General features: G+C 42.4%; 1 protein-coding gene across 1 annotated transcript in view; it reads left to right on the forward strand.

The window, feature by feature from the left end:
* The window catches only part of VWF (von Willebrand factor), a 239,452-nt gene that overhangs the window by 103,812 nt on the left and 109,492 nt on the right, over window positions 1–26,148 (forward strand). The window contains exons 21-28 of the mRNA XM_032780579.2: window positions 2,160–2,294; window positions 8,023–8,169; window positions 8,893–9,033; window positions 12,554–12,673; window positions 15,496–15,652; window positions 16,284–16,442; window positions 20,346–20,481; window positions 24,529–25,871. Of these exons, the coding sequence (XP_032636470.1) occupies window positions 2,160–2,294; window positions 8,023–8,169; window positions 8,893–9,033; window positions 12,554–12,673; window positions 15,496–15,652; window positions 16,284–16,442; window positions 20,346–20,481; window positions 24,529–25,871 (2,338 nt within the window). The remainder of the gene's footprint in view (window positions 1–2,159; window positions 2,295–8,022; window positions 8,170–8,892; window positions 9,034–12,553; window positions 12,674–15,495; window positions 15,653–16,283; window positions 16,443–20,345; window positions 20,482–24,528; window positions 25,872–26,148) is intronic.

Here is a 26,148-nt window from a genome sequence, read left to right on the forward strand (position 1 = left end):
TGATCTGAAACAACTTATTTTCTGGGGTGTGTGTGTGTGGTGTGTGGTGTTGTGTGTGTGTGTGTGTGTGTTGTGTGTTGTGTGTGTGTGTGTGTGTGTAAACACACATGTCTAAATCTCTCATTGCTCCCAACATCAGAGACTTGATATATACGGTACGTTAACTGCCATTATTTGAATAGAGCTTAAACCAGTATTAACAAACAGATCTAATAAAATCGGTTTAGCGCGTCCAAGTGGATCCCGAAATCGATTGTTTGCGCTCGGGTCCAAGCTACATCGATTTCAGGACGGTGCACTGTGGTAGCTGTTCTCAGCTATCCCATAGTTTCCACTTCCGTGTTGAGAGCACAGTGCCTGATGGGCAAAGACATTGCCCGCGGTGGTGCTGGGTACAGCCTCACCCCTCCTTTGTGAAGGAGCAGACACCGTTTGCGCCTTTTTCCGGGAGGTGCATGAAGCAATCGCCATAGCACAGCATCTTTCCTTTTTTTTCACGTGGTGGAGGGGGGAATAAACTGAGGAGCTGTTCCTGAACCACGCCAGACACTGTGTTTGAAACTACAGACATTGGGAGCTCAGCCAAGAATGCAATAATTTTCAGAGACTGCTGGGACTGTGGATAGCTGGATCCTCAGTAACCCCTCCTCCTTCATGAGCGTCCTTTGAGTCTCTGGCTTCCGTTACGCTTGTCACACAGCGTGTGTTCCTGGAGTTTTTATTCAAACTCTTTGCATTCGTGTTTCTGTAACGGACTGGATACAACAGATTTTGCTCACATACAGCGATCAGACTGTATCTCCGTAGGTCTTGCTGGAGCCTTTTTCGATTCAGACTGCATCGCCAGCAGTGCTGATCAGAAGCTCCCCTGGCAAGCAGGAAATGTAATTCAAAAGTTCGGGGGCTTTTCCTGTTACTTCCCGCTGCATCCGAGTTCAGATTGCTGTCAGAGCGGTGTGCTGACTTGGATGCCGCCGGAGGCAATAACGTCGATTCTGTCCACACGAACCCTAATCCGAGTATCTATCGAATTTAGCGCTACTCCTCTCGTTTGGGAGGAGTTCCGAAATCGATTTAAGGAGCCGTTAAAGTCGATATTAATGACGACGTCGTGTGAACGGACACAGCGTTAAATCGGTATATCGGCCATTAAACCGATTTAAAGTCGCAGTGTAGACCTGGCCTAAGTATCAGAGGGGTAGCCGTCTTAGTCTGGATCTCTAAAAGTGGCAAAGAGTCCTATGGCACCTTGTAGACTAACAGACATACTGGAGCATGAGCTTTCGTGGGTGATGAAGTGGGTATTCACCCACGAAAGCTCATGCTCCAATACGTTAGTTAGTCTATAAGGTGCCACGTAACTCTTAGATATCTAAGTGGCCTGAAGATCGCAGCCACACATGCAAATAACTGTGGGTGTAAATAAGTGACTGCAAAAGCAGAGGGCAATATATGAAAATCTGGCCAAATATTGAATAGATCCATTCTTAAAAGATAACAATACTTTGCATTTCCATAGTACCATCCCTCCATGAATCTCAGTGTTTACAAATATTACTGAATTAAGCCATGCACCTCCATGTGAAGTAGGTTGGTGTTTTTATTCTAATTGTACAGATGAAGAAATGAAGAAAAGAAAGATCTTGTCTGAGACCACAAAGCAAGCCTGTGGCAGACATAAAAATTAGAACCCCAATCATCAGTGTCCAAGCATTATGTTTGAAACACTACATCATGTTTCTTGTATTTACAGAAATAAAAAGCCACTTCATAACCCAGATGTGGTTTCATTTTATTTCATTATATGAATTGTGAAATCTTCCCCTCATTTGTGTACATAAAACTGATAAACACTGCACCCATTGTATATCCCTGAGATAGCACAGTTTACATTGCCGCAGAAACCTTTATAGTTAAAGGGTCTTTACAAAGTATCTGTACAAATGTTGCATGCTGGCCAAGTGTGTCTTTGTCTCCCCATATGGTCAGGACAAAATATATGAGTAGTGGAGAAACTAGCATGCTGGCAAATGTCTGAGCAGCCCCACAGTGCCTGTAAGAGAACAGCTTTTCAGACTTGCATTTTCCCCAAGTGTTTTTCGGTATGTTTAAAATGTCCCTGTTGTTAATGACCTGTTGCATTTGTTTCCCTTTAATAGGATTATTGTAAGGCTGAGTCTGGAACCTTTCGGGTTCTCATTTCAAATGACGGATGTGGATTAACTGGAGAGAAGTGCACTAAAAGGCTTACCATTCTGTTTGACAGTGGGGAGATAGAGCTGTTCAAAGGAAATGTATGTACTCCTCTGCTTCTCTTCCCTCTTCCTCTACAAAGGGTCTGTCAGTATTTTAGGATGGGTTGTAACATGGGGGGATTAACCTTCTACTGTGCTTTGATATTTGAAGAGTCGTGTAATAAGATGAACATGCCAGTGACACAGCGTGTGGGGAATGTAAATCCTACATCAGATAATTGTGATGAATTGTTTGGGAGTATATGATACAATTCCACTTGTGGCTCTAATTGTGTTTCTTTGCTTTGCTGTAATCAATCTCTGCAAGTCCTGCCTTGCAGGAGGTAGCAGCTATAAAGCAAATTTTAGGTGGAGTTCTGTAACTAGCCATCATGGGCCATCTAATTAAAGGTATTTTGCTGTTGCCCTTCAGTCCTTTGCCAGGGCTGTTAAATGGAGTGCTGCTGCTGTTTCTTCTTTTGAGTGTCTTATTGGAAAATGCTCTATGCAGCCTGGGCCCTCCTCATGGAATCTTCATTTGGAGGAGCTACATTCCATTAAACAGAAAGCTGTGAATGGCACAGAGAAATGGCAGGGAGATCACTTCATTTTACTTTGTTTGCTTTCTCTTTTTTTTGAGTGGGGCAGTACCAGGCTGTAGCTCCCTTGTCTTTCTACATACTTTAAGGTATAAATCTATTTCAAGCATAGCTATTGCAAGAAATGTCTGTCCCTTACCTAGTAAAACTGTGGTTTAATTTAGTCATTTGAAGGACCAGGCATGTTGCAGGAGCTGATGCAAATGTCAGCTTCCTTCCCCATGCAAAAACAAATGTCAGATGGAAAATCCAGATGACTGGATTCCTCTTCCTCCCCCTTCCCTACACACTGTCAAAAAATGACCAGGAACCGTTCCCACCTTCCACCCTACTCCATGACAGGATATAACCTTTCCAGAGGGCAGATTTCAGCTATTTGCCTTGGGCGTTGTAACAGCCAGGAATGTCTCTGTGTTCATACATTACAGATCTCCAGTGAGTAATAGAGTTACAATTACCCAAACTTCTGAAGTACTGTACTTTGTCCTTGAATCCAGAGTAGATCTTTGCAAAAATGTTCAGAGAGAAACATGAAACCACACAAAATTTGTCTTGTTTTGGGTTTAACGCACAAAATTGAACCAGCTTTTCACTTGGTTTAAACCTGCAAACTGTTATGTTCCAGGTTATTGGGAGTGGCTTACATCAAAGCACTGAATACACAACCCATAACCTTTCTTGATCACATCTATGTATTGTCCATTCAGACACAAGGATTGCTTGGGGGGATTGTACACAGGACATTTCAGCTCCCAAAGCAGTCCGGTTACTTATTACAACTAAAGGAAACCTCCCTTGGGTGTGCACAAGTAACAAGCTGTTTTTGGCATGGGGTCAGCCACGTGGGCCAGAATTTGCAAGAGGGCTGAGTAATGACAATCAGCACCAGATTTTTTTAAAAAAAGCTTACCTTCCATTTAGGCACCTAAATACATGTCTAGATTTTTCAAAAGAGCTAAGCATCCAGCAGCACTTGTGTGAGCAAAGAGAAGGTTCTGCGTTCTTTTGAAAATCTGCCCCCATAAGTATTTCATCTGCATTGCAGATTATCCACACCACACTGACTAAACTTTCAGTCTCAGCTGGGCAAGAAATGTTTTTTTCCTGTCTCATGAAAATTTGTAGATATCAAAACATTTTCCTGTCATGAATCTGGAAATTAAAAATTAAAATTAAAATCACAACGTTGAGAACCCCAAAATTCAGTTTGAGTCAATTGAAATGTTTCATTTTGATTTTGACAATTTTATATATATATATAATATTAATTACTATAATTAGCTTCAATTTAAAACAAATAGAAAACTGAAAGTTTGTATTTAGCAAATGCCAAAATGTTTCCATGCTGCATCAAATGTTGAAGATGTTGTTTTGAAGGCAGCTTCTAGTTTGAAGCGGTCCATGAACTATGCAAGGTACCTGGGTGTAACTATCCCAGGAGGTGTTAAAATGCTGCATGAGGTCATTTATATTCCTCTTCTGAAACAATTAATATCTGCTACTTCTCAGGGTCAGAAGTTTACTACTTCATGGTTTGGGCAAGGAGCCTCCATAAACGTAATAAATCTGTGACTGAGGTTAACATTCAAGTTCTATTTTGACCAGTTCTGGTCCTTGTCTAAATATTGAAATACAAACATAGACTGATTTTGCGATTATTTAGAAGAGAAAATACCCAAACGTGAGCAGAAAAAAACAATGTGTAGAGCAGTAAAGGAGATGGGGAATCTCCATTTCCTTAAACGAGGGGCAGGAGGAAGATTGGCTGAGCCAGGTCCAAATTGTAGTGGGCTGGCAAAGAGAAAACAGAAGTAGAACAAACACTAGGCAGATTTTGAATGAAAGGATTCCTTTCGGGAAAATTCTTTCCTCCTCGTACTCCACAAATGGATTGACCCTTCTAGCTGTGCATCCATATAAATATTGCATTAAACCTCAGAGAGCTGGGATAGGGCCACTATTACACAATGTTTGTTATGAGAATTCTATATAATAAAAGTAGTAGCATCTGTATATATGTAGATATCTAATCTCTGTAGAGTGCCATCTATTTGTGTATAAGTAGGGGGTGGTATTAATATGTCTGTAGGGTCAATATAGGTGGTGTTGTGCATTGCAAATAGCTTTTGTTGTGTAGCCCATTACCTTGAGCTCTTAATAATGAGTGCCCCCTGTGAGGTAGTGGTGAAAGCTCTCAACTCATTGTGAAGTCAATGAGAACTGCAGGTACTCGAGACCTTTCAGGAGGTTCTCAGCATACTGGGTCGGTAGTGAGTTCCTTTCAATTCCCTACATGCTGAGTCCATTCTACCCCAGTAAAATGGATTCTTTATTTTTCCTCAGGCAATGCTGCTAAGTAATTTTTAGTCAGGGATTTGATTGGAATAACACCAATTGGCCAGTCCTCTTTTAAAAGAGAGCCAGTTCCAGCAATCTGAGGTGCTCTGTGAAGCCATTAGACTGTCTTCAAGGCTCCAGATTCAATGTGTAATATTATTCTACTCTTAACTCCTAACTGCCTCACATTTCTATGCCACAGCAGCTGGGAGGTTTGGACCTGTAGGATGTGGGCAAGAAGTTATGTGTCCAAAAAGGTGTGTGGGAATGCAAGGGGAATAGTAGATGGAGGATTCCTGTTAAACTGAATGAGTAGGAATCTATCAAGGACAGCAGTAGAAAGGGAGAAATCCCAGTTGCTCAAAGGTTTCATGGTAACACTACCACAAAGCTCTTGGTGAGCACCAAGCAGCAAAACTCTGTAGTGCTTGTGCAGAATCATCTAACATTGCATGAGTATTTCAACTCATCCCTGGTGTAGGGACTCTGTGGCTGGGGCCCCTTGCACCTGCAGGGTTAGCCGTATTGGCTCAGCCACTTTGGAAGAGGGTCTGTAAACAAAGCAACAATATAGAGAGGATTTAAAACTCAAACCATCTCAAATTTCCAATGTTTACAAAGAATAACACTGTGCAACTCCATCTTCATGAGCTTACATGTTTGAGAAAGCAGAAAAAAGACTGGGAAAAGCAATCCAGAAAGGGTCATCTGAGTGAGTAAAAATCTGACTCAAGGAGAAGCATGCAGAAGAGCATGGGAAATGTCAATAGGAAAAGAAATCACCAACATCAAATACATAAGAATTTGAGATATGGTAGCCACCTCCTCAAATGGCCTCTGGCACTGAGAAAAGCTGTCCATGACCTTTTCACCTTGATCTTGGTGCAGCATTCTTTTAATTGGCTTCAGTTGGGCTGGATTTCTGTCTTTGAAGGGATCCTTGCATCTTGCCATTTAACCATATTTATTCATTTTTCTTGTCTTCTTGTTTCCTATTTTGCTTAGGACCTCGTGAGACTATTTTATGGGATGCCTAAGTAGCCTCCTTGCTGACTTTAAGGATTTCAGTGTCCTTGCTTTCAGCTTTAGGGTCTTCGTGACTAGCTTCCTCTTTCTCTCCCCTCCTCCTTTTTAATTTGTTCTTCTAACCCCCTAATTTAAAGTTGAGTGTGACTGAATTAGTTTGTTTTATATGATGCCTCCCTGGAGGATGTTGAAGGCCCTGCTCAGGAGATCCGTAATGGTTGCAGGGTTGGTCTGAGGATGAGTGCTCCTTTCTTATAGCTCATGGTTGAAGTAGATTGAAACAGAATGGGGACCTCTCACTGCACCAGCCAAGGAATTGGAGCCCTGGGGAAGCAGTGCTTACCCAAGCTGGTGAGACGATGAGAAGCTCTCCCTTTGCTCTTAGGGTTGCTGTACTCCTTCTCCTCTCTAACACTAAGATGGGGATCAGCAACCTTTGGCATGCGGCCCACCAGGGAAAGCACCCTGGCGGGCCGTGCCAGTTTGTTTACCCGCCGCTTCCGCAGGTTCAGCTGATCGCAGCTCCCACTGGCCGCGGTTCGCCGATCCAGGCCAATGGGGGCTGCGGGAAGCCATGCACATCCCTCGGCCTGCACCGCTTCCTGCATCCCCCATTGGCCTGGAGCAATGAATCGTGGCCAGTGGGAGCCATGGTCGGCCGAACCTGTGGATGCTGTGCACCAACCTGTGCAGCTTGCCAGGGTAAGCCACCCGGGGGCTTACCCTGGCAAGCTGCATGCCGAAGGTTGCTGATCTCTGCACTGAGTCCTGTTTGTACCCTTTTGGAGGACTCACCCCCTCTCCCCTAATTCAACATTTTGAATTAACACCCTAGCAGTATTTAAATAAACAGCCATTCCAGACCTTCCTCACGACATGTGGCTAATAATCCTGTTAAGGTTGCCACCAAAAAGGAAATATAGTATGAAAGGAAACATTTTAAATTAATCTCTCACCTCATTAGCAGCTGGAGGCTGTGACATTGTAACCAAATGCAGCCAGAAAGAGGTCCCAAACATAGAAAACTGGCAAGAGAGGGCAGGGGGAAGTGTTAGTGACGGAAAAGTTAATTGATAAAAAAAAAGAATCCAGAGATCTGCTGGTGGTGGGGCTGTCCTTTTACATGGGAGTGGAAGCAAATCTTCCACAGCTCTGAGTCAGAACCTGCCCCTTGATTCCAGTGTTTAATATGGAAGGAGTTCCATGCACTTTGTGATAAATAGGCCACATTTATTTTTGTTACAGCTGTTGCAGGTGTCATGAATTTGATGATTGTCGTGGTTTCTAAAAAAAGGAAACTGATACTGATGTCTGTCCTTTACTTGTTAATTGGCCACTAATTGACTTAGCTGAACTTACCTAGTCATCCTTTTCTTAGCAAATCCATCCCCGATGCTGTTTCCAATTAAAAGTGATTCCTTTGTGTATCTATCCCAGTAACCAGTGGAAGCTCCGTAGTGAGGGCTCAGGGGGCACCGCTTCACTCAGAACACTGCGAACTTGTAACCATGGGTTTCCATCCCAATTCCCTGTGCCATTCAAAGTTGCTTCGTTAAAGGAGTAATTCATCCACAGGAAGGTTTCTGTGCTGGACATCTGAGCCTGTGCTCAACACTGTGTGCTATTGATGTATACGTTCCAGTACAGTGCTCTGCAGCAGCAGCAGCAATAGGATTTCACTGAACAGTCAACTAACCGCACCGTGGCACTTCTCAAAAGTGCCCTTTGTCAGCAAGTACATGGAGCACGGAGGGAAGTTACAATGACCTGTTTAATATGTGGTCTCAGAGCTTCCCTTGCTAGCACGCTATGTTTTTCATATTTAGGTGGATATCAAGCAGCCTCTTACAGATGAAACCAATTTTGAAGTCCTGAAGTCCGGGCGCTATTACATTCTCCTACTGGGCAAAGGAATCTCTGTAACCTGGGATCTGGCCATGGGTGTCTCAGTTATTTTGAAAGGACATTTCAGAGTAAGTACCTTTGATTTACTTCTCATTCTCACTAGGAAGGTGCTCCTAATAATCCCTAATGAATACATCTGGACAGATCCTTCTGGGGGGAGCAAGGAAGGAATTCAGTATTTCGTATGTAGGCATATTAATAGATTCATGTGAAACACCAGGCCCTCTCTCAAAAAGACAAAAGGCCTTTCTACCAATACACTATGAACTAATATTTTTCTGTAGTGGTTCAACACTAAGAATTCAGTTATGGTTCTTGGTAGGTTGAACCATGCTAGGAATGAAGAGGGAGGAAAAGCACTTAAGCATCATGCCCTCAGTGAGGGCAATTGAAAGGGACAGTTTCCTCTGGGAGCTGGAGGAAAGGCATTTCTGAGCAGGCTTTGCTAGTGCTCCCCACAGCACAGTGACTTTCAAGGGCAGCAGGAGAAGTGGGCCCATCGCTAAATCCATGACTCATCCAGACACACTCCCAGTAGAGTCAGTCAGAACAGGCAATGGTAGCCAATGTCCCTTTCTTGATCCCTGGAGTGCTGGGAAACAGATTACTCCTGCTCCTCTCTGTGTCAGTATGGTGGGAATGGAGGCTGAAGGCCTTTGCACCTGCCAGGGGCAGGCATTATGTAGTCTTGCATCTATAGAGCACGAGAATAAAAAGATTCATTAACAAAACTCCATGTCAGTCTAAAGGTGGAGGATTGATGTGTTTGTGTTTTTTTTCCCCCCTGCAAGGATCAAGTGTGTGGTCTGTGTGGGAATTTTGATGGAATCCAAAACAATGATTTGACCAGCAGCAATAATAATCTTGAAGTGGATCCAATTGACTTTGGGAATTCCTGGAAAGTCAGTCCAGGTTGCGCTGATGTCAGAAAGGTGACTGTGAATGAACTGTGAAAACTGTTTACTAATGGTTACTACCTCAGTAAGGGATTGCTGAATGGTTGTGGAGGAAACCAAGGAAATAAACTAACCCGTCTCCCAGAATTCACACCAAACTGGAATCTTTTCTGAGATCTGATAAATGTTCAGTTAACTTCTTTAAGTTTTCCAAGACCTCTGTGCTGCTTGGGTTTGGACAAATATTTAAACTACCAAATCATGTGATAGAGGCTGTTCTCACAGCATGCCAGCCCAGATGCAGGAGATCCAGCTATAACTGGAAATTACATTTGAGAGCCTGATCTCACAGAATTTCTAGCTACATTTCCAGAAAGGAGAAGTTCAGATAAACATCCAATTTCCCATCATCCTAACCTTTACAGGCTGTCCATTATGAGCATTTGCTGGCCCTCTTGAGTTTTTCTGTATTTTTCTCACCTTTTCTGAATTGCATGTTCACCCCTAGATTCCTATGATCATTGCGAAGTGTTTTTTGTAAGATAAGCAGGGATGTAAAGTGCAAAGTTTACTAGGGTACCACAAGTTAAGAAGATTCCTAGTAAATGAAGTGCATGGGGGCATGAGGCTCAGAAACAGAGCTATAACACTAGGAGTTGGAGTCAGGAAAATATAACAATCGGAGGATCATGGTAAAATGAGAACTATGATGGAAAAGGGAGAGAAGACAGAGTCATGGGCCCAGAACCGGTTGTGGCTGCAATTTGCAGATTCTTTGTAAGTCACGGACCTACTCTTGCTCCCATCAAAGTCAATGGAAGTTTCAACATTGTCTAAAATGGGAGCAGGATTGGACTCACAATAGCTTCCTAAGGTAACAGCTTCCTAAGGTAATAGCTGTCTATGCTAAAAATAAGCATTTCTTTGCTTTGCTTCTCTGTCTCCTTAGGAAAACTATTCCACTTGTATGTATCACTAAATGATGCACCTAGATAAGGCAAGCAGCGTGTGTGACACCATAGAAAGAGCAGAGGCACCATCATAATATGTGAATGGTCTTCCAAGCACACTAAAAGGAGGCCTCCTTTAAAGTCTGCCAACTTCAGTCACCCATTTCCCAGATCCTACCCCTCTCCCCGTCATTCTCACAAAATGGCTCCCCAACCCATCATCATTCCCTAGAGGATGTGATTCTCCTCAATCCCCTCTGCCCATTGGTAGCTTCACTATTTCTCTAGTTTTCCCCTCCAGTCCTGCCTTACTAGCTTCTCTCTTCCTTCTTTTTACTCTCCCACTGTGGGTGTCTCAGTGCACATCTGTAGGTGCCTTTTTTTTTTTATAATGGAGATATACCTATTTAATAGAACTGTAAGGGACCCCAAAGGGTCATTGAGTCCAGCCCCTTGCCCTCACTAGGAGGGCCAAGTACTGATTTTTGCCCCAGATCCCTAAGTGGCCCCCTCAAAGATTGAACTCACAACCCTGGGTTTAGCAGGCCAGGGCTCAAACCACTGAGCTATCCCTCCCCTCCTGCCTGTGGCTGGTACCACTGGCTGCTCCCTGGCTTCAAAGTAGGAGTGCTTCTTTCTGAGACAAGGTCCCTGCCCCATGCCACTCTTTTCCCTTCCAGGCTAGCTGGAGGTATCAGGTACTTGGCAGCTCAGGCTTCAGCATGGGCCGTACAAGCCTGCCTGGAACTCTGGGTAATTAATTACTCAGGCAGCTCGCCCAGGCTGAAGCCCACTCTGGTGTGACTTCGCTGCTACTAGTACCTGAGTTAACTAGATTAAAACTAGCTCAGGTGTATCTATGCAAGGTGCCATCACACCTGATGACTGCAGTGGAGACATCCTCTGTAGCTCTGCCCTCTGCCCCTTCTTTTCCTTTTTCCTTACTTCTTCCCTTCATGGGCCAGTCAGGAATCTCACATTGGGTCTCTTCCCCCCTGCAGTGCTAGTGGCTTCTGTTGTGCTCTGGAACCCCAAGTATCCCAGTAGTGGTGAGGCCCCAGGGTGGCAGCAGCAAGGTTACGATATGGGTGGTGGCAGTTAGAATATAGAATAGAGGCAACCTGCACAGAAACAGCAGCAGGCATTCGATCGAATAGTATCAGATCACACTGAGAGGCAATCACATTGCCACATCAGCTCGGATGGCTACAGTCCAGAGGAGCAGCAGCAGCATTAACACATGACTCAGGCATGCAGAATGGGAAGACTCTCTCATAGTGTTAGTAGTATGGGTGTGCTGCACTCTACCCTCTGGAAATGAGGGGCTCATGCCAGTCTCCTTAGTGAAAAACAGAACGTGGCAGGCAGCGTAAACAAGTGTTGGTACTGATAGGCAGCAGCTTGACTCACAGCCTTGAGCAGAGACACTTAGCTACAGGAAAGAATAAAGAAGTGAGAAGAAACTGAATTAATTCTCTTATTGGTACACTCAAATGGGAAGACTGCATTTGACTGCTAATAGTTGCTGGGCATGGGCATGATCTAGCACCATGTTCTCCTCAGTGCTGAATATCCTTTTTCGGGGAGGGAGCAAGAGAAATTTTCTTGCCAGCTGTGCTGAAACTGGCCAGCCATTCACTGTTCCAGCCTAGTAGGTGAGAGAATCCAGCATGTACTCTGCAAAATATCTCTGCAATAAATATTTTGTAGACCACGTGCTTTCCTTTTGCCATGCTGAGCTTGGGGTGGGGGTGGGGAATGTTGCACACTCTCCAGTCATAGTGATGTTCTGTGTTTCTGCTGAAGGGAGATGTACCAATTCCAATGAAAGTCCCCATTTAGTGATGTCAGCAGTCAGGCTTACTGAAAAGCTACATCTGGCCATTTTGCAATGTGGCTATTTGCTCCAGGTTGAACTAAGGTCACCAAAGTGATTTCTGAAGCTTAAACTACAGTTTAAAAGCCATAAAGGGTAGAGACAGAGAAAACCCTGTAGTAGAGTTGTTTGAATAACTGATTTTGTGGTTTTGCTGACAGTTCCAAAAAATCATGAGGAAAAATCATTTTGGATAGACCCTCAAAATTAAATTTTTCAGTATTTTTTTGGTGCATTGAAAAGTTTAAAAAATGGTTTGAAGAAAACATATTGTATAGATTTTGCATATTTTTTGTTTTTGCATTAAAAAATATAAAATAGAAGGAAATTTCAAAACAAGTTTGTTTCAGCCTGAAAAACCAAAACATTTAATTTAGAAATGACAGAATGAAATGGTTAGATCTTGTTGGATTTTTTTTTTTTAAGTGAACTATTTGGGGAAACCGACATGGACTTGCAAAATATTTTGGTGTTGCCAAATCTGCATTTGTCACTGACAATTTTCATCCAGCTCTACCTATAAGGTGATCTAGTCTAGTCTATACTCTGCTATTGCCATAATATTTCCCTGCGGTGTGGCAGGTTAAAGCTTTATCCAATAAGCAAATAGTTTGTTATGAAAAACATCTAGTGTTAAGAGCTGGCCATATATACACGATTAAGAGAAAATACTGATGTTCTAGGGTCAGGGCTAACATGACAGTCTCTGCTTGTCTCCTATAACGTTAAGCTTCCTCAGGGACAGACTATGACTACTTCATTGTGCAATGGCAACTTAATGAAGCAAATGATGGTGGAAACTTCATGTAGCATATTGACCAGTGAGCTCTTCAAAGACTGCAAAAAACTGGTAAGTCTTTTGTCATTCCCTCCATGTCCTCCATTTCTACATGGGCTGTCCTGAGATGCTTACAGCTGTGCAACCTGCTAATCTGCCACTACTTGAGAGAGCATCCCAGATGCTACCATGAGAAAGGTGATGCTGGCAGTGATTTCACAGAGGAACTGGCTGAGATCATTTGCCTCTTCTAGTATCCCCTTGCTGAGAGTAGCCAGTACTAGTTGTTTCATGGGAAGGTGCAAGGCACACCTCTGGTGGACAGTTATTAAATAACAGGCCCACGAAGGAAATTTCATCTTCACCCTCAGATAGTGGTTGGCATCTGTTGTTTTTAGTATGTGGATTTATGCCTTAAAACAAACAATCCCTGCCCCCACCCACAAACAAAAAATTGATTTAAACAAACAGTGGATGTTCTCATTACCATATAAATGTTTATTTTTTCTTGAAACCTACTGAGCTGTCTACCTTATCGATATATTGTGGCAATGTGTTAACTGTGCATTATGCAAAAAAGGCTTTCCTTTTATCAGTTATTTATCTATTGCCTTTGTTTCACTGAATATCATCTCATTCTTATATTATGTGAAAAAATAAATAGGACCACTCCATTTACTGTCTCTACCATTCATTATATTCTTATAAAGTTGTCTCCTTTTATTTAGCTCCTCTCTAAATTAAACAGTTCCAGTCAATTTCAATCTTTCCTTATACAGAAGGCTTTCCTGCATCTTATCATTTATTTTGCCAGTCTCTGAATGCTGTCTGTTTCTAGTAGATCTTTTTTGAGGTAGGATGATGAAAACTGCACCCAGTATTCCATGGCAGTATTCCTTGGCATGATCATGTTTTCACTAGCATACTGATTATCAAGTTAATACAATATATTTATTGGAAGCTACATTCAAACTTGCCTCCACAATGTCCTTTTTAATATCATGAATGGCTAAATCCCTTGGGCCTGATCTAAAAGCCCGTTGAAATCAACTCTGAATCAGCCCCCTTTTGTCTTCTTTGTTCAATGTAATAACTAGAAGGATGAAAAAAAAGGAGATCAAGGAATCAAATCTTTTCTATCGCTTTCATTATTGTGGTATTTAATCTGATAAACAATAGGAATGGCTAAACTTTGTAGATTGAGAATGAACCGTCCTCATGCATGCAAGTATGAGCCACTTGCCAGACTTGTCTGGGTGTATCTCATTTAATCATTTCCCTGCCATTGCAGAGACCTTGGGCACTGGTTAGGGTGGCCATATTTCCCAAATGGAAAGTGAGACACCACGTGGAGCTGGGCCAAGCCCCACTATTCCCCAGGTATGAGGCTGACCTGAGTCACTAGCCCGAGCCCTGCTGGCTCCCATCACCCCCATATGCGGAGTGGTATCGCCACTCACCTGAACCCTGCCTGACTCCCACATGTTGTTCCCCGCCATGTTACTCTGTACCCCACTAAGGGTTCACGCCCCACTTTTTTGGCAAAAGTGGGCGTTTGTCCCATTTGCTCTTGCCAACTGATGATCAGTTGGCAAGAGAAATGGGACAAACGTCCACTTTTGCCAAAAAGAGTCAGGAGGGCCAGGAGCGGCGCCAGGGTTTTTGGCGCCCTAGGCGGGGGTCCTTCCACGCTCCTGGTCGTTGATGGCAATTCTGCGGCGGGGGGGGGCGGTCCTTCCATGCTCCCGGTCTTCGGGGCACTTCAGCGGCGGGTCCCGGAGCGAGTGAAGGACTCGCCACAGAATTGCTGCTGAAGACCCGGAGCGTGGAAGGACCCCCCTGCCGCCGAATTGCCGCCGAGGGTGGCAAAATGCTGACCTCCCAAATCCTGGTGCCCTCTGCCTAAATGGAAGTGCCAGCCCTGAGGAGGACCAGGACACAGCTTAGAAAAAGGACTTTTCCCAGCAAAAACGTGACGTATGATAACCCTAATATTGGTGCAACTTGATCCCTTCCTATTCTGTGCCTGAAGCACATATGAGTTTAGTCTCCTGAGAGCTGTAATACTTTGGTCTCTTTTAGATTGTTTGGTGTAACATGCAGGTGCTAGGTGGTGCTGGTGGCCTGTGATATATAACAGGTCCAGACTGAATGATTTGGTGATCCCTTCTGGCTTTAAACTCTATTGCTCCTATTTTAGAAATTAGAACTTTTATTTTTCACTAAAGGGCCTGGCTCTCATTTACACTTAGGGCCCTTTACGCTTCTGTGACAGCGTGACTGTAATTCACACCTACTTTAAGGCCTTGTTACACTGCTATGCTAGGTCTACACTAGGGGGGGAATCGACCTAAGGTGCGCAACTTCAGCTATGCGAATCTTAGGTCGATCTACCTGGCCGTGAGGATGGCAGTGAGTCAACTGCTGCCGCTCCCCCTTCGACTCCGCTTCCGCCTCTTGCCACGGTGGAGTTCCAGAGTCGACGGCAGAGCGATCGGGGATCAATTTTAACGTGTCTACACTAGAAGCGATAAATCAATCCCCAATTGATTGATCGCTACCCACCGATCTGGCGGGTAGTGTAGACATACCCCTAGAGAGCTATGAAAGAGGCATAGTATGAAAAAGAATCAGGTCCAACATGGTTAAATATGCTTATATATTTCCCATCATTTAAGGGTTCCTAGAAACTGTAGAGTTTGCTCGAAGTGTTGGTTACATTTCATGTCCTTGGGCGTGACCATACTCCCATTGACATTAATGCAATGGCCTCCAGTGACTCCAGTGGAAGTCAGATGGGGCACCAAATGAACAGGCAAATGATATCACGGGCAAGTCCATCTAGAGGCAGGAAGTGCATGCAATGAGTTTATACTGTGTAACTCTCCTTTTAGGTGAATCCTGAGCTGTATATGGATATCTGCATGTATGATACTTGTTCCTGCGAATCAGTTGGAGATTGTGCTTGCTTCTGTGATGCTATCGCAGCCTATGCCCATATTTGTGCACAAAAAGGTGCAGTTGTTCATTGGAGATCACCAACTCTGTGCCGTAAGTATCGGATAGCTGAGTGAAACACCTAGCATTGGCTTGGGAGGAGTTACTGCAGCAAAGAAAACCAAAGACATGCTAGTTTTTAATTAGCTGATGGCTCAGCTAGAACCCATTTTCATTAAAACTAGTCCTGCTCCCACTGATGTCAGTAGGAGTCCTGCTATTAATATTATTGGGGACAGGACTTGGCAAGGGTCCCCAGTCCTGGGCATGCAGGATGATGGTTCCTCAAGGTAACCCTTTGTCTGCTATATTTCCGTGCACATCCCATTTCCATGCACACCTTGAAAACAGATGGGGCTTACTCCTTTCATTAGGGAGACATGATAGATGTGGAAATACAACTCTGAACTAAGGAATGGAAATGTTTGCTGTAAATGTTTGTTAAAGTGAAAGTTAATTCCTAGCAATTATTTCTAGCAACAGACAGTAATATTGATCACAGCATAGGTTTGGGTGTATGAAAAGAATTGTGTGAATATGTAGCCAGGCTCTGGTGTGCCTAAAATAAACACTTCTCTGGCAAGTATGGCTATATATGTGACTCCAAGCCTTCTGCCTGGGCTCCAAGAGCCATGGTGAATGCAATCTGAGGTGACTTTTTTAACTTATTCTTTTTATTGCATAGCACAAAGTTGTGAGGATCTGAATAACCATGAATTGGAGTATCAGTGTGAATGGAGATATAACAGCTGTGGACCTGCCTGTCCTATTACATGCCAGCACTTTGAACCTACGGTGTGCCCTCTGCAATGCGTAGAAGGATGCCATGTGCACTGTCCTGAAGGTAAACCCACTGTCTTCTTTACACAGTTAGTTAGCATTTGCTGCTCAGCTCTTATCGCTTACTGGTATCTTTGTACTTTTCTTCCCCCTGGAACATTGCATGAAATGTTTGTTTGTTTTTTTAAGAATGGAAATAAGCAGATTTGTAAGATTAATGGCTGTGAAATTTTCATATGCAAAAGTTAAATCTTTAACAATCTTACTGGTATGCTTGCATCACTGTTTCCATCAAGGTAAGAAGACGGTGACCGGATGTTCCAGTTTACTAGGCTCATCCTGGTTTTCTGGAGCTGTCTGGAATGATTATATTGAAACTAGGGTTTTGACCAGTTCTCAGTGGAATCCTAGGGCATCTCACCTGGACTTAACTTCCTGTGTCCCATATTGTTCCTATTATCTGTGCTCCACTGGCCACACAGTCAGAAATCTCCCTTTACACCTTTCATCTGTTCGGAGTCAGGAATAGGAGTGAAACTCACTCTAGGGTTAGAACTTCTGAGAGGCACACAGTGCATTGAGGCCATGGAGGCACTGGATGGACATTAGGGAATGGAGAGAAACATTGTGGGCAGAGACAGCAGAGCTTTTAAAGGAGGATGGAGCAGGGAGTGGGAGAAGAAGATAGGAGGAGAGCAAGGAAGGCAGGGGAAGGGAATAGAAATCAAAGGAGGAAAAGAAGACTAAAGAAGAGGAAGAAAGAGAGTTGAGGAGAGGAGGAAAATATGTATTGTAGGACCAACAACCACAAAACCAATCCATCCCCCGGCCCCCCACACCAAGTTCCCTGTTCGCACACAGAGCAGAGCCATTCTCGTTGAGAATGTGAAAGTAGAAGGAAGCTTGGGTGAAAGTGATTATGAAATCATAGAGTTTGCAATTCTAAGGAAGGGCAGAAAGGAGTACAGCAAAATAGAGACCATGGATTTCAGGAAGGCGGATTTTGGTAAGCTCAGAGAGCTGATAGGTAAGGTCCCATGGGAATCAAGACTGAGGGGAAAAACAACTGAGGAGAGTTGGCAGTTTTTCAAAGGGACACTATTAAGGGCCCAAAAGCAAGCTATTCCGATGGGTAGGAAAGATAGAAAATGTGGCAAAAGACCACCTTGGCTTAACCACGAGATCTTGCATGACCTACAAAATAAAAAGGAGTCATATAAAAAATGGAAACTAGGTCAGATTACAAAGGATGAATATAGGCAAATAACACAGGAATGCAGGGACAAGATTAGAAAGGTAAAGGCACAAAATGAGCTCAAACTAGCTATGGGAATAAAGGGAAACAAGAAGACTTTTTATCAATACATTAGAAGCAAGAGGAAGACCAAGGACAGGGTAGGCCCACTGCTCAGTGAGGAGGGAGAAACAGTAACAGGAAACTTGGAAATGGCAGAGATGCTTAATGACTTCTTTGTTTCGGTCTTCACTGAGAAGTCTGAAGGAATGTCTAACATAGTGAATGCTTATGGGAAGGGGGTAGGTTTAGAAGATAAAATAAAAAAAGAGCAAGTTAAAAATCACTTAGAAAAGTTAGATGCCTGCAAGTCACCAGGGCCTGATGAAATGCATCCTAGAATACTCAAGGAGTTAATAGAGGAGGTATCTGAGCCTCTAGCTATTATCTTTGGAAAGTCATGGGAGACGGGAGAGATTCCAGAAGACTGGAAAAGGGCAAATATAGTGCCCATCTATAAAAAGGGAAATAAAAACAACCCAGGAAACTACAGACCAGTTAGTTTAACTTCTGTGCCAGGGAAGATAATGGAGCAAGTAATTAAAGAAATCATCTGCAAACACTTGGAAGGTGGTAAGGTGATAGGGAATAGCCAGCATGGATTTGTAAAGAACAAATCGTGTCAAACCAATCTGATAGCTTTCTTTGATAGGATAACGAGTCTTGTGGATAAGGGAGAAGCGGTGGATGTGGTATACCTAGACTTTAGTAAGGCATTTGATACGGTCTCGCATGATATCCTTATCGATAAACTAGGCAAATACAATTTAGATGGGGCTACTATAAGGTGGGTGCATAACTGGCTGGATAACCGTACTCAGAGAGTAGTTATTAATGGCTCCCAATCCTGCTGGAAAGGTATAACAAGTGGGGTTCCGCAGGGGTCTGTTTTGGGACCGGCTCTGTTCAATATCTTCATCAACGACTTAGATGTTGGCATAGAAAGTACGCTTATTAAGTTTGCGGACGATACCAAACTGGGAGGGATTGCAACTGCTTTGGAGGACAGGGTCAAAATTCAAAATGATCTGGACAAATTGGAGAAATGGTCTGAGGTAAACCGGATGAAGTTCAATAAAGACAAATGCAAAGTGCTCCACTTAGGAAGGAACAATCAGTTTCACACATACAGAATGGGAAGAGACTGTCTAGGAAGGAGTATGGCAGAAAGAGATCTAGGGGTCATAGTGGACCACAAGCTAAATATGAGTCAACAGTGTGATACTGTTGCAAAAAAAGCAAACGTGATTCTGGGATGCATTAACAGGTGTGTTGTAAACAAGACACGAGAAGTCATTCTTCCGCTCTACTCTGCGCTGGTTAGGCCTCAACTGGAGTATTGTGTCCAGTTCTGGGCACCGCATTTCAAGAAAGATGTGGAGAAATTGGAGAGGGTCCAGAGAAGAGCAACAAGAATGATTAAAGGTCTTGAGAACATGACCTATGAAGGAAGGCTGAAAGAATTGGGTTTATTTAGTTTGGAAAAGAGAAGACTGAGAGGGGACATGATAGCAGTTTTCAGGTATCTAAAAGGGTGTCATCAGGAGGAGGGAGAAAACTTGTTCACCTTAGCCTCTAAGGATAGAACAAGAAGCAATGGGCTTAAACTGCAGCAAGGGAGATTTAGGTTGGACATTAGGAAAAAGTTCCTAACTGTCAGGGTAGTTAAACACTGGAATAAATTGCCTAGGAAGGTTGTGGAATCTCCATCTCTGGAGATATTTCAGGGTAGGTTAGATAAATGTCTATCAGGGATGGTCTAGACAGTATTTGGTTCTGCCATGAGGGCAGGGGACTGGACTCGATGACCTCTCGAGGTCTCTTCCAGTCCTAGAATCTATGAATCTATGAATCAATCCAGGGAGCAGTGAGAGTAGAATCCACTAGGTATATCCGTATATAGTATGTTGTTTAGCACTTAAATATCAGGGCAGGTCCACATTACTGCTTAAGTCGATCTAACTTGCATCGCTCAGGCCTGTGAAAAAGACACCCCCGTGAGCAACACAAGTTACAGTGACCTAAGCGCTGTCCAGGCTGTTCTATGTTGGCGTGAGATGCTCTCCCACCAATATAGCTTCCACCTCTCATGGGGGTGGATAATTATGTGGATGGGAGTGCGCTCTCCCACTGGCATACAGCATCTCCACCAGATGCTCTACAGCGGAGCAGGTGCATCAGTGCAACTGAGCTGATGTAGTGCTTCTAGTGGAGACCTGCCCTTAGAGTGACAGATGCCCTAGTAATACCTAAGATGAATAGTCATAATGGGGTGAAAATGATAAATCACCCTACAAGGAAGCAGTAAAAAATGCCCAAAGGAACCAAGAAAGATCAGTAATGTGGATGTAAAAGGGTAAATGCCATTTTCTTCTGGCACACCTGGTTTTTAGTCTAAAAATACATTCACCCTGTGTGTAGCATGAGCTGCTGCATATAATATGCACTGGTGTTAGTGTTTTGATAGTATCTCAATAAAAATGCTATGGAAGAAGATAAAAATTTACTTGGTGTCAAACTAACAGCTAGTTTAATAAGAAAATCATGTTCTGAACCTTTGAGCCCAATCCAAGTATCATTGATCTTGTCATATTTTTAAAGCCGCTAAATATAATGATCAGCTTAACATCTGCTTTGCAACTTATAAAACCCTTCTGTGCTGTTTTAAAACAGGAAAAATACTTGATGAACTATCCCAGTCATGTATTGATCCAGAAAGCTGTCCTGTATGTATATTAGAAGGTGCCAGGATCCCCCATGGAAAGAGGGTTGTTTTGAACAAAGATGATGTTGAACATTGTCTATCATGGTAAGATACAGATTTTTATTCAACACTACTGTCTTTTATGGTGGCACAAATGAAGTGCATTCTCATGAATATGCTGTGGATATAGCTTTGAATATACTATTATGGGCCTGAATATGATGCCCTTTTTCATGCACAATAGAACCTGAAATTTTCAAACAAGACTAAAGGTATGAGGTACCCAAATTCTATTGAAATTCAATGGGAATGAGGTATAAAACTCTATAAGGTTGCTTTGAAAAACCTAGCCCTACTCCACAAGTGATTCTGTTGACTCCATTTTTGGAATAAGATACTATTCAACATGAGTAAGGTATCAGAATTTGGCCCTATCTCAATACTTTAAAATCCTCTATAAAGTTAAGGATATGAATATGTGATCTCTGTAGAACTCCATCAAGACTAGTAGGTGCTGGAAGATTATGCTGTGTAACTGGAAAAGTAACTTCCCCAAGATTTACTGAAGGTATTCTAGGGCCCAATCCTGTAAGTATTTGCAATGAAGTCAATGGGATCAGGCATGGTAGAGTAAGCACTATGCAGAACCAAGGCCTTACATTGCTTTGAGGGAGGAACTCACTATTTTTGTGTCCTGTATGGTAGCAAGGTGCATAAAAGTATGAATTTAGCTCTCTAGCATCCATAATTTTGGCATTCCTCAGATACCCAGCCCTTTGGTGGATGGATGGTTCCATAAGTCAGGCATAGTACTGTAAATATAAGAAAGTTTTCCACCACATAATTTGCTCACATTTAATAGAGGTGAATGTAGATCTGCAAAAACTATGGGCTCGGACTAAAACCCTAGTTCCAAACACCCTGAACATTTTGAAAGTTCAGACTGGGTCTGAACTTTGAATCTCTGGCCTGTCACTGATAGTAACTAACTCTGTTTATAAGCCCCATGGAGTTGGTTCTGTTATGTTGATTAATTAAGTAATGTATTTTCTTTTAACAGTATAAATTGCAAGCCCTGAATTCCATCAAAAGGTCAAAAATGCATCTACGTAAACCAGTTCCCTAATTTTTACAATACTTAATAATAATTTATCATTAATGCTGATACACTAACCACCACTCACATAAGGTTTTAGAACGTTATGTAAACTTACCTCACTAGGGAAACATCTTTGCACATAGCTGTCACCTAATTTAGATGCCTACACCATCTGTACAAACAATAGAAAATATTGTACAAAAATGAATTTTATAGCAAATATCCAAAGGAAATTGGAATCTCATTCACAAAATATTGCATTAGGATTAAAATAATAAATCATATATGTTACAATATGCTAAATGCCAAAGGGAGTTGTGTATTCTTCAATTAAGAAACTAAAAGCAACATGAAAGAACAGAGCCTTGGGAGAGCTTGAATTTGGATGTCACATTTAATGTGCTGTTTTGCTGTGAAAAAAGGCATCTTCTTAATAGACTGCTCGCTGGGTTGCTTTCATTAGTGAAGAAAATAAGTGCTTACTGCCCACCATTCTAGTTAACAGTGCAAAGCTGGCATGGCTGAGGGGGAAGAGGCTGCAATCCCTCTCTTCACATGCATATTCAACAGACTTATTTTCTAAGTTCCAAACAGTTATGCTTGTGCAACCACATTGAAGACACCAAAATTTCAGAGGAGCCATTGAGGAAAGAATTTGGCCAGCCCAAGGAAGCTGGTGGTGATGTCTGAGAAGGAAAGAATTCAGCTTGTCTCTCAGATCCTAAGTTGGAATTTGAAGCTCTGACTGTTAGGAAAAAGCAAATCTTTTACTTATAAACTGTACACATTTTCTCATTGAAATCATTGAAAGATGACAAAGGTAGAACTACACGATTCAATTTTTAGAGCAAATTTTCAGAGCAAAATCATAATTTAAGGAGTATGGACCAGATTCTGATCTCAGTTACTCCACTTTAAATCCCAAGTAACTCCACTGAAGTTATGTTTTGTCCTTGATCCCACACAATATATAAAGCTTTCATTGCCTAGAGTTATGAGCTAGAAGAGTGTCACTCCTCTGTTTTAAGAGTAGGGGAAAATGCCAGCAGTGTATCTATAGTGCTATCTTACATACTGTGGTGATGAAAGCTCTAGAAATAACTTCAGAAAGATTAAAAAAGTATTTGAATCCAAAAAGTGCTTTGTTGCTGGTCCTGCTCTATTCTGAGGTTTGACATACCTCTAATTTTTGCCAGACTATTTTGTCCATTGCTATTATGAATGATCTGAGTAGTTTTGGAGCACCCATTCTATTGTGCCCTTCATAGTGGAGATTACTGAGGAATCCTGCTCAGTGTATTCTGTGCGTTATCAAATATCCCAGTGCATCAGATTCAATAGGTAAAGAATTTTGAAAATACCATAGTTATAGCCTTAATAAATGTAAAACCAAACAAAGAACTTCCCAGCTGCCCAGATTCTTCAGAAAATCCTGAATTTTCTCCATCTTTTCTAGTATCTCTTGTATTTCTGGAGGGACAAATGCCATTTCACACATTTTACCCTACTCTGTGTCTCCTACTGTCCAGTAGACTTGGAAAAATGCATTGAGTGGTACTCCGCTAGCCTGTGCTTGGGCTCAGGAGTGCTCCTTCCTCAGTCAGGCAGAGCGAAGAGCATAGAACAGATGGATTTAGCAATGTAGAAGCTGCTAAAGACATGCTAAGGGAGCACAAGCAATCTCCTGCAAGGCTGTAGATATAGAAGAGGGGCAGTAGATGGAAACGCTTATGTGAGGGAGAGAGAGGTGAAGAGAGAGGAGTAAGGAAGAAATGGAGGCCCATAAAGGAAGTGGAAAAAAGGATGAGGAACATGCAGAGGAGGCAAAAGTGGGAGTGTGCCAATGGATATGAGTGGAGGGAAATATTTGGAAGAGAAGAGGAGTAGGAAAGAGAGTAGGAGTAAGGAAGAGAGGGCAGCTCCTACTTTGTTTTGAGAGAAGGGAAGAGAAAAGGGACTGAGAGAAAGAGAGAAGAAAAGAGCTAGAAGAATTTTAGTACAAGGAAGAGGAGAAAAATAAGATTAAATAAAAAATGCAGGAGCAAAATACACATGGCAAAATCTAAAGTCAAGATAATAAGAAAAGGGCATTGTGTGTGTGAGAGAAATAAGAGTAATAATAAGATCTAAAAACACAGGAAGGGGAGCAAAGGGATCCGGGTGACTTTAGTTGATTTCATAATGACAATGGCAAAAGGCCAGGAGAATTGGATGGTTTTCTATGTACAAAACTTCAGTTTAAGATTTCAGGTTTGAACAAACCCATGACATGAGGCACAGTCCAGATGGCTTCACTCTGGAAACAAAGGTGTGTTCTTAATTCAAGTTAGCTAACTTGAGTGAATTAACTTGAGGTATAATCCTATTGAAGAGAAGACAGTGTGCAGTTTTCACATGAGTTAGCAAGTCAAGGTACACCCTTGACTCCCTCAAAGTCTTTAACTCAGCATGCTAACTCATGTCAAATTACAAACTGCCTTGTCTTCAATAGGATTTTACCTCTAATTAGTTCACTCTAGTTAAATAACTCAAGTTAAGAATAAATCTTTTTTCCTAGTGAAGATACAACCAGAGGGTGCAAACCAAATCTACTGGCCATGTTCACCAGAAGTGGTGCCTACAAATCCCAATGACTTCTATGTAGCTCTCCACTTGGTGTCATGTTTCCATGATATGATGAATGTTCCATCCAAAAACAGCTTTTCACATGCTTCCTGCATGCATACATTAGTGTATTTCCATAAGTAATTATTCCATTATTGGGTGTCCCAGGATTGCTGCAGGAATCAAGAGATTTTCCCACTATGCACAATTTGCCAGGTAGCACCCTTGGTGGCAATTTTCTTTCCTCTCAAGCAACAGTCATAGAGTAGTGAGCAAGGTAGGATATGGAGCTTGAAAGTCTATTGATCCAATCTGGCGTGGCAAATTATATGTTCATGCTGACTTGTTTGTTTCCTCATTTCTATATAAGATATAACTGTCTTAAATCAGGGGTGGTATATTGTTATCAAAGTTCATTTTACCACTAATTTTTTTGGTGGTTCTTGCAGTGACTGTGAAGGAAAGAACTTAACGTGTAGTGCCTGTAAATCAGAAGTCAAAGAAATCATTACACCAATACCAGTTGCTACAGAAGAAACAGATATAGACACACGTGTATACTCCTGCAGCAAAATGATGGACCTGGCCTTTCTGATGGATGGCTCCAACAAACTCTCAGAAAAGGACTTCGAACTGCTAAAAGCTTTCATAATTAGCATGATGGAAAAACTCCACATCTCCCAAAAGAAAATCCGAGTGTCAGTTCTGGAATATCGCACTGGCTCCAACATCTATCTTGGGCTCAAAGATATTAAAACACAATCTCAGATGAGGAAAATTGTCCAAAACATAAAATACACTGGTGGAGAAGTTGCCTCTGCCACTGAAGTGCTTAAATATATTGTATTCCATGTGTTTGGAAAGGCACCAAGGACAAATGCTGCCAGAATTGCTCTGTTGTTGACAGCCAGCAAGTCTCCAGGAAATATTCAGCGCATCCTCACTCTTCTGCAAAAGAAGAAAGTCACAGTAATACCAGTAGGAATTGGACCGTCTATTAGCATGGAGCAAATCAAGCTGATTGAAAGACAGTGGCCAGAAAACAAGGCCTTCATAATGAACAATGTACAGGAGTTAATGGAAAACAAAGATGAAATAATCAATTATCTGTGTGATCTTGTGCCTGAAGAAAGTGATGTGTTAACAACTACCACCCAAAAACCTATTACAAGCCCACTTCAGGCAACTACAGTGATGGTACCCTATCAGAATTTAAGTACGACACGATTGCCAGATAAAGGTATTTACAAAGTGCCTGATATAGCTTTTGTTGTTGAAGGGTCTGAAAAAGTAGGAGAGGAAAACTTCAATATAATCAAGGAGTTCATTGCAAATGTTATCAGAAAAATGAATATAGGAGAAGAAGCCATTCATATTACTATCATACAGTACTCGTACACGGTCACTGTTGAGTACTCCTTCAGTGACGCACAATCAAAGCAAGACATTATTGAGGTGGTGAGGAAGATTCAGTACCAAGGAGGAAATGCCACCAACACTGGAAATGCCCTCAACTATGTCTCTGAACACACATTTACCACAGACAATGGAGGCAGGGGACAAGTGCCACACTTAGTGTACATGGTAACTGCAAACCCCGCCACTGATGTCATCTCACGTGTTGCGAGTGACATAAATGTGATCCCTATAGGTATAACCCCCAATGCAAACATTCAAGAGCTTGAGAAGATCAGTCAATGGCACACCCCAATAATCATAGAGGGTTATAACCAACTTATTCAAGAAGCACCTGACTTAGTGTTGGAAACGTGCTGCTCAAATAAATCCCCAGGTAAAGTTGGATATATTTTCTACTTATTTTCTTTCTCTCTTTCTCATCAGGCTTTCTCTGGAATCAGGGATGGATTCTGCTTTGCATGTTGCTGTCCAAATTGATCTGAGTGGGTGTGGAAGGTGAACTTAGGGTCATAGAAATGTAGGACTGGAAGGACCTTGAGAAGTTATCAAGCCCTGTGTTGAGGCAGGACCAAGTAAACCTAGACCATCCCTGAGAGATGTTTGTCCAACCTGTTTTTAAAAACCTCCAGTGATGGGGATTCCACAACCTT

This window comes from Chelonoidis abingdonii, chromosome 1 (assembly GCF_003597395.2).
Source record: "Chelonoidis abingdonii isolate Lonesome George chromosome 1, CheloAbing_2.0, whole genome shotgun sequence".
In the NCBI taxonomy this organism is placed as follows: Eukaryota; Metazoa; Chordata; order Testudines; family Testudinidae; genus Chelonoidis; species Chelonoidis abingdonii.